General features: G+C 37.0%; 1 protein-coding gene across 1 annotated transcript; it reads right to left on the reverse strand.

Annotated features, from left to right (window-relative positions):
* Positions 1-3,231: 3,231 nt before the first annotated feature.
* LOC141601894 (uncharacterized) lies at positions 3,232-7,899 on the reverse strand. Its single transcript, XM_074422206.1, has 7 exons — positions 7,708-7,899; positions 5,721-5,870; positions 4,944-5,176; positions 4,770-4,852; positions 4,208-4,319; positions 3,665-3,739; positions 3,232-3,576 (listed from the first exon to the last, which is right to left on the reverse strand). The coding sequence occupies exons 2-7, from the start codon at positions 5,836-5,838 to the stop codon at positions 3,394-3,396; spliced, it is 804 nt and encodes a 267-aa protein (XP_074278307.1). The 5' UTR covers positions 5,839-5,870; positions 7,708-7,899; the 3' UTR covers positions 3,232-3,393.
* Between the last annotated feature and the right edge of the window lie 5,658 nt (positions 7,900-13,557).

Genomic DNA, 13,557 nt, shown 5'->3' on the forward strand with positions numbered 1-13,557 from the left:
TCCGACGCTCAAGTCAGTAAACTTAGAGGGATAAGTTGTTATTACTTGGCTAAGGATGTATTGTAGAGAGATAAGGAAGATATTACCAGATGAATAGTGATTCTTAGGTTAATTTATGGATCCTTTCCTCAATGAAGGTTGAGGAGTATTTATAGACTTTCACCTTTTGTCACGTAGTGGCCAAGTGGCCAAGTGGCTAGCAGGTGGGAAGACCGTTCTACCCTCGGCCGATGGACCTATGGCGGGCCGTAGAGGTCTTGGGTATGAGTACGCGGATCGTGTCCCGCCCGGGCCGTTGCCGTGCCGAGACCCAGTGTGCAGTAGATGGACCGCATCGGCTAGGCTGTGCAAGTCGTTGACTTTGCTGTGGATATCCTTGACCTTGCTCAATATGTTGACTTGGTCAGCGGTGCAGAATATGCCCCATCAATAACAATAATGAAGATGATTAATTAATAGTAAATTAATAATAATAATAATAATAATAATAATAATAATAATAATAATAAAAATAAAAAAATAAATAATAAATAATAATAATAATAATAATAATAATAATAATAATAAAATAATTAATAATAATATTAATCATAATAAATATATAATATTAATAAAAACTATTAAATTTAAGATTCGCAAAATTGAAATTGGCTGAATTTAGTGGAACCGAATCGAAATGAGCCGAAATTTGAATCGAATGGAGCCGAGCTAAGTTTGAATCGAACTAAGTTTGAAATTTGAATAATATAGCCGAAATTTGAATCAAGTGAGTGAAAATAAGCCAGAAAGAACATGGCCTTAGTCTTCAGCTAAACAGCTGATTGTCTTTCTAGATTACCCGATCTAGCGGCTCTTGTGTGTGACGGTTACAAGCGGTAACATCTCAACACCCTATTTCTTTTTAATTTTATTTTACCCGGGTATAAGTCGTCATTATAGCTTGGGTTCGTCACAAAAATTTGTGTTTATCAAATTATAGTCTAACTTAAAACTGTCATATATTTACAGTTTTATATACGGAGCAGTGATTACTCTATAATCAATATAATGGAAAAAGGTAGTTTTAAAGTTAATGATCTGAATTTAGATTTCGTAAATTTTAGCATTAGTTAATCCAAAGTTTGAGTCCTCGTTTTTCTTACACCAGGTTGTCACGCTCTAAAAATAATGTCAAGAGCAGCTTCGTTGACAACCACTCAGTCACTAGTCATCTAGATAACACTACACATTCTTAATCATCCCACTTTTCACAAATTCTTCCTCTAGCACCGTTTCTCTCATTACTAACGTACATCAGTGGTGATAAGGTGGTCGCATGCGTTTGACTTGTTTTGCATGGTGGGCTGATGACGGTTTTTACAAGTTCAAGGGTGATTTCGATTTCCAAAGATTCTGACAACAGGAAAACAATATTAGAATCAATCAATCAATCTATCTATATGTATAAAGTAGGAACTTTTCAAGCGAAATTAGAGAGTTTAACTTTTTTATAAATCCTAACAGGAGTAGATTTTGAAACAAATTTACTAAAATTATCCTAATATAAGTAGATTACAATTATCAAACAGATAACAGACATTTGTAAACTGTAATAGGTCAAATTATCATTTTTATTTTTCTCCCAATTATAGTCTCATACATTTGTAGTTTGTATTCCCACATCAAAATTCAAGAAGCTGGCGGATAAATAATGAATTTATTTGATTAAAGTGTTGTTAAGATGATGCAGTACGTAGTTACACGAAGTATAAACTACAGTTATAAACTACGGTTATTCCTCGATACATATTCAAGTTATCACTGCATATAAAATAATTCACCGATCTATATATGCTACTACCTCCGTCTCGGTGAATAGTTTACAATTGTTTTATACACGATTATTAAGGTAATGAGAGAGGAATGAGTTTATACAGTAATTATTACAAAAATCAAAGGCAACTCGAAATGAGGAGGAAATAAAATGGTACCCACCCACGAGTTTGTTTATTTACTAGAAAATAAAAGTGTAAACTATTGACCGATTCACCTTAAATAGGAAAATGTAAACTATTGATCGGATTAGAGGGAGTACTATTTTATTTCATTAATTTACTTTATATAAGAATGTGTTGATCATTAGGTCGTAAAAAACAAAAACCGAGAATAACTGAAGTAAGTTCTTGACTCAATTGTCACCCGATAATAGCACGACCGAAGTGACCTTGTGTATCACCTCTAAGTGAAACCAAACTCCTGCCTAATTTGAACTTCCGTAATGTTCATTGTCATTATTAAGGTTTACCAAGTCATCAGTGCTGTCATACCTCCTGCAGCTAGAAGTGGCGATGGGGTCAGTTATATACTCGTAGATTATATCGAGTTTCGGTCATACTGAGTTTAATTCATATCGAATTAGCCTACTATTTCGGGTCAAATGATGTATCGGTCGGGTTAGGTTTGGGTCAGGACGTTATCGAGCCTTATTACTTTATTGCATTACGTCAATATTTTACCATTAATTTAGTTTTTAACCACTATTTGATTTAGTTAGTTTATTATTAAGTCAAACATATCAATCTAAACTTACTTTCATTATCGGGTCGGGTCGTTATCGGATCCGATTACTTTGATTGTGCTCAATATTAAGCTTAATAATTGTCGGATCATCAATTTAACCGAGTCAATATCGGGTCGGTCTGGTTTGGGTTCGAGTTATTGATTATGAGGTCGTCATCAGGTTGGGTCTGTTCCAGTTTGCAATATTCACGCGTTTTGTCAAATCGGATTTGCTCGGATACGGATCATGTCAGACTTGCCAACTCAATCTGCAGCTAGCCCATATCTTTCATCGTTTTATTAATTTACGAGCTCATGTCTCCATCTAATTGTGATAATTTAAACCATTTGTCGCACTAATATCTTCGTCGTTTGGTCATCGACATTTTCATTTTAGGGTGTAATATTTATTTCTACCCATTCTGTTTAATGTTTATTATAAAATCGCTTCAAAATTACCATCGCATCCTAATGACTACAGTATATAATTATAAAAACCACTTACAAGTTACAAGCATACTATAACTGTTTCACTTAATTACCCTAACTCAAACCACCTACTCTCACTCCTCTCTCCCTCAGTCACCGTCCATTGTCCTTTACAGTACCCAAGTCCCAATCACCAAGCCTCTTATCACAAACCTACTGGCCGTGACTCGCTCCTCCAAATTCATAGATCGGCAAACTTGTAAACGAGTAGTGGTAAATGGCAATGCAATTCAGCAATAACAATTCAAACAGTTCAGCTAAATCATACTTTGCCAAAATTACCAGTTTGGTGTTACAGTTCTAAAATGAAGAAAATAAAAAGAAGGGAAAAAAAGTTATCTTCATCGCCAACAAGTATCAAGTTGTTCAGTCACTTAAGTCCCCCTCACTCAAATCAACGTCGCTTACGCCACTAAAATCTTCGGGTTCTTTCGTATCATCATCAGTTTCCATTGCATTGTCCTCATAATCTTCATCCTCACTTTCATCTTTGTCCTCGTAAATGACCGGAGGTATTGAATCGTACTCATCAACCCCTTCTTCATCAACCTATCGCAAAAAAAACCAAAGAATAATGGATGTGGATCCCACCTTAAACCGTTGGTGACTCATCCAATCAAATAAAAGTAACACTTACCCCAGCAAACATCAGGTCCAAACTGCTGGCCAATTTTTGGGCAGGAACAAAAGTTGCAACTCTGGATTCTACGAGCTGCGCACAAGTCACAGACAAAAATCAACTTAAGAGGAGAAGGATAAATGTAACCTTTAAATATTCTCCTAGTATTATGTAAATGATTCTTGTCATGTGAGCACACACAAAAGTGGACTCAGTAGCTATGCCGTGATGCGGTCTGCCTCCTCTTTTCACAACACTACCGCTGTTTTTTTACACGGAGAGTAGTTGTACTACACAATACATCACAAAGTAGCATGATTTATCATCTTCGATTTTCAATCAGAAGGGATATTCGCGCTAAAGAGTTTGTTTAGGAGAGCTGGAGAAAACATGTTTTACATATTCAACATGTAGGATAGTGGCAATACGAGTGCCTGTAAGCATTCCAAGTTTTATAGCCACTTATTTACCAAAAAAACTATACATTCGATGATGTAGATGGAGTATAGTCTATGATCTCCAAGGTCATAATTTTTAAAAAAACAAAATAGTACTTCGTACCTGATATAAGGAATTAAGGGATTTTAAAGAAGACTCTTGGGCGATAATCCTGCTTGAATGCTGCAGTAGTAAGCTCCTCAACCATGGAAGAACACATACCAATACTGCTCCCCTGTAGTTGAACAACACACATGAACTACAGGTATAAGAGATTTGTTCCAACAATATGCAATCAAAATCAGATGGACGGGGTTGTAACATGTTCAGATGAATTATGCTAGTAGACACTGAACCACAGTCAACAGTTCGCATAATTGCGAAAGTATACACTACTGAGCAACAACTCCTTCAAAAATCAATCCTCATATCTGAAGCCCTTTACATGACTCGACAAACTTATTACATGGGGTCAGTATTCTTTCAAGAGTGAGCGTCCGAAGAAGAGTCTTGTATGGGAATGGCCCTCGTTAAAACTTTTGGCCAGGACTCCACAAACTTGTGCTACTGATAGATTTTAAACTTTAAAGGTAATTCTAGTTAATAAAAGCCTATGTTGTTTCACGAATAATTTTATGTAAAATAGTGAGCATGAACTCGCTTGATGTACCTGCATTCACATTACCTTGATTGAACGATAGATAGAAGGGAGTCCAAAAGCTTGAAAATATCAGTGGCACTTAGTAATGAAACAGACTTCGTAATAACCTGTGAACAAACATCATTCCAGCCAAAACATTAAGCAATTGATCCTTCACTCCATTACAGCAGTTTAAAGTCCTAAACCAAGTAAACAAACCTTGTTATCTTGATTGTACAAGCATTCTAATAGAAGAGCCCGATCATCAGCATGTAATGCTTGCTTTAACAAAACATGGACGGAATCAGCGCTAGGAGGCAGTGTCTTTGTTGGCTCTTGGAATTCCTGAATTTCTGTATCAACTATCTTCACAAGATCTAAACTAGCAAGTTTGTCCGCCATTGTAGGCTCATTATCATCAGCCTGCGTTTCATCTGCATCTTCTCTTTTCTCTGTAAGAATAAAAGCTATAATCATACTTACATTCATTTCAATGAATAAATCCCATTTGACTTCCTCTGATCGGGAGAAAAGAAAAGGTAAAATGAGGGTTGTTCACTATAATAGGATTATTTTAACGATCTATTTAGCTGACTTCTATATTTCAATGAGCACAAAGGTAGGATGTTGCTGTAAGAGTGAAAAATCTAGGACAAGAAAAAGACGAAGATCCAATTCCAAATCCTGGGATTTCTGAAACTAACACCAAAGTAAACAAACATCTAGCCTCATGATGAGTTCAATATTTTGAAAAAAAAAAGCCTTGAACCATGGAAAGGTCTCACCCCCATACCTTCAAAATCAGTAACACTATCACCATACCCAAATCTCACATTGCATTAGAAAGAAATAACCTAAATATCCTCTAAAACAAGAACTCATGAATTCTCCAAAAATCAAGCAATAAATAAGAAACAAGGAACGCCCAGCAAAAATAAAGCATCAAAAAAGCAAAAAAGCAAAAAAGCAAAAAAGATGGAAGTACAGAAATGATACCAAACACTAAAGTCTGAGAAAGAGGAGTATCAGCTTCAGGTGTCGTTCTCTTCTTCTTTGATTTTTTCTTGGAGCCTTTATCAGCTGATGATTCAATAGCCACATTTTGACGAACCATCTTGCAAATTTCTAATACCAACAACACAAAGCCTGCAAATTTCACTAAATCGTTTTACTTTGAGTTTTTCTAGTTTCTACTAAGGGGGTGTTTGGTTCACCCAATATAGGTATGAGGTATGGGTTTGGAATGAACCAAACCCATACCATGTGTTTGGTTGACAAAATTGAAGGTTTGATACCCATACCTCAAACCCATGAGGTATGGGTTTCTCATACCCAGGGAGGGGGGTGGGTATGAGATTGATACCCATGGTATCAAATTACAAATATTAAAAAGTGATAAAAATAATTGTAAAAAAATCATTTTATATATTTATTTGATTAAATTTTCTCTACACGATTTAATAGTATAAAAATTATTATTAAAAATATTGTATTTTGAAGAGTTTTTAGCTTTGATTAGTTTCTAACCTCATACCCTTAAAATTAAACCAAACACTAGGTATGAGGTATCAAGTTCCAACCCGATACCACCCAGGTATGGTTCCCGATTCCAAACCCATACCCACGCGTGAACCAAACACCCCCTAAGCCTATTTTATCTTTGTTTTCTCGACAGTTTTGTGAGACTTTTGAAATGTCTCTATGTCAGAGACTAGACTTAAGTCTATAGTTTCAAATCCCCCTCATATAAAAGTGACTAAGGGGTTATAAGTAGGGATGGCAACGGGTCGGGTCTGCGTCGGGTCTAGTAAGATCCGGACCCAGACCCGTGTTACATACCTTGGACCCACACCCGACCAGGGGCGAATTCAGGATTTGAGTAAAGGGGTGGCATAGTAAGTAAAAAAAATTGCGGACAACATTTGTACATTAAATTCTAATATCGTCAATACATAGTAATATAATTAGAGATTACTAAGAAAAAATCTAAGAAAAATCTAAAGCCATCCAAAGAGGATTCATATCTTGAAAAGGCCTAATAATATCATCACCACTTATTTGTGCAAAAAAAATCTCTCTCAATATAAGTGACTAAACAAGTATTCATTCACATACAATAATTAGTAACTACAGCTGGGGTTGTTTTCATTCAACTTACTTCAGTTTAAATTTCAAGAAATATTCGATTTTCTCACTAATTGATTCGACCTGATTTTCACTTCTTTGAGCTTAATGCTTAAGATTTTCTTGAGTTTTTCTTTAAAGTTGCATGCTTGCATCTAACCCATTAATTTTTTTGGTATTATAAGCTTAACAGTTTTGATTTTTTTAAACTTTCACACAAATTTACATCTGGGTTTGTGTTTGTGTTCCATATTAAGCTTAAAGCTCAAAGCTTTGTTGGATTTTACATCTGGGTTTTGGTTTACTTTGTGTGCTGGTTTTATTCGCCGTATGAGTTTTAAGCTTGCCTTTAGAGTTAGGATTGGTTTACTTGTTTGCTGAACAATCTGCATGAAAGTAGAGTACATTTGTGTGATGAGCTTGATTGTGTTGTAGTGTATAATGGCATTGAAATTACCAGTAGCCATTGGATCGATTGGCCGTGGATACCACATATTGACAAAACTTATCTTAAATTTTTTAAAGGTGAATCGGTTGAATCTCATTTGATTGAAATTAATGAGGATAAGTGCTAAGAGATTGCTTTGCCTGGTGGAATTGTGGTTCCTAATTGCGCAAAGTACAGAAATTGAACTCAAATAAGTGTCCTACAAACCGAAATTAATTGCTAAGTGAGTGAGTGATTTAGGGTTTGAGCAAAATGAGATAATTAACCAATCATTCAATCTAAACTACCACAAATCTACAATTACACTAATCGATTAACAAAATAATAATAACAATTAACAAAATAACCAAACATTCAATCAAATATTCAATAATCAAATTTGGGGGGAAAAATTAAGAACATTAAACATACCGAGAAGGCGAGAATGGAGAGAGAGCAGGGGAGGCAGGCGACAGGTAGTGTCGGAGGTCGGTGGTGAGGAGGAGGCCGGCGAGGAGGAGGCGGCTGAGGAGGGTGGTTCGTGGTTGTATTTGGGCAAGTGTAATAAGGGTTTTGTTTTCTGTAATTGTATTTCTCAGTTTCTCTATCGTACGTTTCCTCCCAACTTTTTCCAGATTTTCGATTTTTTTTCCTGGGTCACGTGAGGGCACGTGCCAGCCTTTTCCCCGCAAATCCGCCACTGTACCCGACTCAGACCCTGAGGGGTCTAAAATTACTGGACCCATAGGCCATACCCATATCCAACGGGTCCGGATTTGGGTTGGGTCTGCCCGTGGGTCTGGTTGAGGAAGCACTTGGGCAATTTTACCCTTGATAAATTCAACTTGGCAGTAACTAATGTCCATCGTAGATTCGTAGGTGCTAATCTATGCATTCATCAATTTTGCTATTTTGATAGATCAAAATGGCAACAATCCATAGTCTCTTACAAATATCAAACACAAAGAAATTATTCAGTATGAAATTTCAATTGAATACTAATTTTAAGGCAAATTTATTTGAATAGAAAACTGACTATTAAATTCTTATGAGATTTAAAATCAAACAAGCATATGAAATTAAGAACAATGAAAAGGGTAAAATCATACTCCGTACAAAATAATTGAAGGATTAGAAAAATGAATAAAAAAACCCTAAAAAAAAGGGGATTTACTGCTCCGTTATTGAACTTATTGGTCGTCGTCGTCGAACTTGCTGCCCCTTTTTGTCGTCAGTCTCCATCGTCGATCTCAGGATAGGGTTAGAACGTAGGTGAATGAGTAGAAATTTAAGGTTAGAGACATATTAGAACCTTTGAGAATAGAGAGTTTAGAGCAAGTGTAATGGATGGTTCTTACCTTGAGTTTGTCAATAAGAACTTTAAAAATAAAGTTCTTTCCATTGTGGATGTCCTTGAAAGCATCGACATTGAAGAGGATGGATCATCCTCTTAACACTCTCTCACATCTAAGAGGATGTCCTCTTCAATGTTGTTATATACTCTTAGCATCTTCTTTGAAGAGAAAGAAGAAGACTTCCTCTATTTTTAGAGGAAGTACAACCTTGACCATTGTGTGCCCACTAGTCATCCCTCATCTACCATGTGTCATGGATTTTGTTTCTTTTTTATTTTCTGGTTATAAAAAATTTGAGAGAGGATGAATAAGAGGATCATCTTTGATGTGGAAAAAAAAATAAAAAAAATGTTAAAAGGAAGATGAAGACAATGTGAAATGAGGTGTCAAAAAAATAGAAGGAAAGAGAGGAAATAAGAGGAAGAGGACATAATCTTCAATGTGTATGCTCCGAGTTTGTCAAAATAAGAACTATGTTCTTTTTTTAAGAACCAAGTTATTTGTTGATTTTAATAAATTAAATATTGTGATGGTTGATAAGAAAAAATAATATTGGGTCCCAATTAAGAACAAAATTAAAGTTCTTCCAGTGAAGGAAGAAGTTCTTAAACTTGGAAAATGGGGAAAAATGACTTGACATTGGAAGAACTTTATTTAAATTTCTCCCATTGCACTTGCTCTTAGGTTTTAAAGAAAAATTGGGATTTGGGAATGATACAATGAACGGCCTGTGTGGTTGCTTGTTAAATTAAGGTTTTTTTTTTCTTTTAAATTATATGCGTCTAGGTCCCATAACTCGGACCCGGACCGAAATATTTTATTAAGACACATACCCGACTTATGCCTGTTCGGGTCTCATAAATTCAGACCCGGACCCACTTATTAGGGTCTGACCCGAAGGGTCTGGGTCGGGTCCTGGACCCACTGTCTTCCCTAGCTATAAGGGGGAGTATAATATGATGAATGGTTGAACTTGGGAATGAATAGTTGAGATTTGTTGGGCCGGATAACATGCTTCTTTATTGGTTATTTGGACGGGTTTTGTTGTTGGGCCTTCTCACTCAACTCCACTCTTCAGTCCAACACACAATCATCTCCACTCCTCACACACATGTACAGTCCAGCGAATATTTTGGGCGGTTGAATTTAACGGTGCTTTCTTAATCCCCACCTCTTATGGATCAACCTCATAGCTCCCTCCATTACTGCTTTTTCCTTGTGGGCTTTTTCTCCTCTGTAACTCCCTCTTTTTCCTTTCTCTCAACCTCATTCTAACCTCTCACCTCAATTATTTTCTCCCCAAACTTCCATCATCACAATCGCCAATCACAAATTCTCAGATAAATTCTAGAGTTTCCATTAATAGTGATTACTTTAACATCATCAAAACTTGCAATGTCTGCTATCGTAATCTTCCTCGCTTACTCTATGCTTATTCTTGTTTCTAATGTCTTAAGTATTCCTTTCAGACTTTTAATGTTTTGATTTTGTTGTTGTTTTTGATTGATTGATTTAATCGATTTTTGGTGTTAAATTGAAACCAGATATTTTACGAGTCGTTTGATGTGTCGTTAATTCAAATTTTGAGGAGTCGCCTTTTACCAACAACATGTTGTCACTTTTTAAAAATAATCTCAAGATGCTCCGTTTTATTTTACATGCAACACCATTGACCACCACTCGGTTACTAACCATCAAGATAACACAACATCTTCTTTTTCGTCTAAAAAAATTATTTGCATTCAAAATCATTGCACTTATCTTCCTCTAGCACCGGTTACTTCCCTACTAAAGTACAAGATTAGTGGTGATAAGGCGGCCGTGTGCGTTTGAATTGTTTTGCATGGTGGGTCGGTGGCAGTTTTTACTAGTTCAAGGGTGGTTCCAAAAATTCAGACAGCATGAATACAACCTTAGAAAAGAGGATGTAATTGTCGCAACTAAGAATTAGTCACCTGTAGGCTGTAACACCTCCCAGTAAAGGCAGGCCAGGGAGAGTACACAATCGTATTGGGTCATTCGTCAATCGACTCGACTTTGAAAGAGAAATCATACTAAAAGAAGAGTTTTTTTTTACAACTATAAAGGAAGAGTTTTACATTGTGGCGGTATGACTCACTAAACCATACCAATAAATTACAACATAAAATATTAAAGTACTATTAAAAGCATAAACTAAAACAACAAGGTAAATGCATCGGCTCGCAACATTATGTTGATGGCAAAAGACGAATGTCTGGTCACAAACTTCAAACTCAACATCCATAACAATCTTTTTTGGGCAAACAGCGCTGTCCCAAGGAAAACACCCATCTTTTCTTATCTTAATTGATGAAGCTTCAGAGAAATACCTACAACAAGACCCATGAACGAGTCTCGGAGATACATCTTCTTGACAGTGATATACTTCCTTGGGAAACCAACGAGCCCCCATAAACTCAACTTTATCTTTATTCGTCTTAATCAAACTAGTTTCAGAGAAATACCCGCAACAAGACTCACTAAAGCGTCTTGAAGATTCATCTCCTTGGCTGTAATACACGTCATATGGGTATCAGCGTGCCCCTTGAGCCAACGAGATAGAACAAAGTGCACTTACGCCCCAAGGATGTAGAAAGAAAAGGCGGATAACAGACCATGAAAATCTGTCTACAAAAGAGAGTAAACTCCTACACTTTGGAACACGACCCCCGCTGACCAGAAACTCGTAGCCAAGAAAAGCGAGGAATAGGTGGGAACTAAATGAGAAAACCACTTGAACTTCTCCCTCACCAAATCCATCTCTAGAGGTCTCAAAGAAATAAGCTTAACACATACCCAATGCACTGTACCAGTCGTCCTAATTAACCCGTGGATAAGAGAACAAGACACCCCAAATCATCAGGAGTTATTTATATGAAAAAACGAACTAAAAAAAAAAACAAAAAATACGCTAGCCATGGCTTAAACATAAGCGAAATTTGGATCCCACCGTATCCGACCCGACCCAACAACACATCCAAACACCCGACTCCACCATACCCCACACATCTCAACCAAAAAGCCCCAACCTTGACCTCAGACACAAAGGAAGTGACGGATACGATGGACTCACCAAAACCTTGACCGATGAAACAGAACAAGTTGGCACCAAAACACCAACAACAACCCCCGACACCGAACAATACTCCCTAGGACCATCAGCCTACATGCAACTAGATCAACCAAAAGGAACTCACATACGGACGCTAAAGGGACCCGAAAAAGGGACCAAAAAGTGGAGGAGAGGGGCGAGGGGAAGGGGACATCAACACGGCCCAAAACCTCAACCACAATGACACAAAACCCAAACAAGATGAGCTACACTCATCGACACCAACCGACAATAAGGCAAGGAAGATTTCTACCAGGGGTGGGGGAAAGGGCCATGGGACGGGGAGACACCCCAGGGTTGCATGCATAGCTTTCAATGACAGAGAATCGAAGGAGCGGGAAAGGCAAAATAACAAACCAGAAAGCCAACCAAAGACACCATCGACCAGTTAAACAGGAGTCGTTCGCCGTCAAGATGGACAAAACCGAGATCAATCGGAGGGGACGAAAACTGAGATGAGATGCGATGATTCGCCGGAGATAGGCCTTAGGTTGGCCCCAACTCCGGCGAAGGGGCAGAGGAGATGGGAAGGTGGTGCGTGATCAGAGGAGGAGGCGGAGCAAAATGAGGGTTTTGTTTTTGGTTTTCCGGGAAAGTAGGAGAGGGAAAGTTAGAGAGAAGAGTGATAAATGTAAAATGAAGATGATAACTGTCTATAATGAAAGAAGAGTCGGATCCCTCTCACAAAAAGGCGAGTGGGAGGTCAAATGGTAACCCGCTATAGATGAATATCCCCATCTATAATGAGAATTTGTGTACTTATAGATGGAGTGACGAGGAATATAGAAATTTGTTATGTTTGTAATCGGTTTGATTGTTATACTCATCTATAACCATGAGTTGAGACTTGACAGTAGCGAAGTATTTGGTGAAAATTCGAGTTTCACATTTAAATCATTTACATGTTTGATTTCAATGTTAGCAATTTATTCATGCCTTTGTTCATGTAACAGTTCATGTAGTAGTATATACCCGGGTAGTATGAGTTTGAAACTTGATTTCTCATACTTTATGTTTGTTTCAATTTTGGTTGGTATGGGTATGAAACTCAATTAAGATTAAAATGCATATATGGATTGGTATGGGTATGAAACTCAATTTTGGTTGGTATGGGTATGAAACTCAATTCATATATGGGTCTCGAGACTGCAACCATAAACATGACTTTAGTGATGAAAATTTTGCTTTGACAATGTCTATAAGGATCAATTTCTTCACTCAATAGAAAGTACTTAGCTCCATCTTGTGAGATATAGAACCATTTCTCATCAATATGGACTATATTTCCCATGTCCTTAAACTTCAAAGAGTTTGATATCCTATCATAACTTAACTTTGAAAGTGAAAATATCAACTTGTTGAACTTGTTCTCATCAGTCAGACTTGAGTGCAATGCTGATGTATGGCTTTGAAGTTTGCCTTGTTTAACCCAATTGAAAATTGTTGTTTCTGAGACACTAATTGCTTGACCAAATGCATGTAGTGATCCCCTTTCTCCCATAGGTGTAGCTAATATTCTGTTTACTGGGACTTCAAGTGTTTCCCTCCCTTTTTTACCTTTAATTTTGGAATTCAACTACAAAGAATCACCATCTTCTCTTTGACGTTTAGTAACCCTCCATACTTCAAAGATTGTTTTCCTGTCTACTTGATATTTTGCTGCAAGAAAGTTCATTGAACCTCTTATTGGCTTGCCATCCTTGCTATTCTCGAATAAATAGCATCATATTCTATGTCAATCATCATTTGATAGATTTGGGCCACACAATTTTTTGATTAATGTTGGTAAGTGTA

This window comes from Silene latifolia, chromosome 1 (assembly GCF_048544455.1).
Source record: "Silene latifolia isolate original U9 population chromosome 1, ASM4854445v1, whole genome shotgun sequence".
Classification (NCBI taxonomy): Eukaryota; Viridiplantae; Streptophyta; class Magnoliopsida; order Caryophyllales; family Caryophyllaceae; genus Silene; species Silene latifolia.

What these genes read in the sequence shown, in the direction of transcription:
- LOC141601894 (XM_074422206.1), bottom strand. Translation starts at nt 5,838, where the DNA reads ATGGTTCGTCAAAATGTGGCTATTGAATCATCAGCTGATAAAGGCTCC. An exon ending in CTATCTATCGTTCAATCAAG is followed by an intron (nt 4,320 to 4,769) that starts GTAATGTGAATG and finishes GTTCAACTACAG; the next exon opens with GGGAGCAGTATTGGTATGTG. An exon ending in CCCTTAATTCCTTATATCAG is followed by an intron (nt 3,740 to 4,207) that starts GTACGAAGTACT and finishes ACTTGTGCGCAG; the next exon opens with CTCGTAGAATCCAGAGTTGC.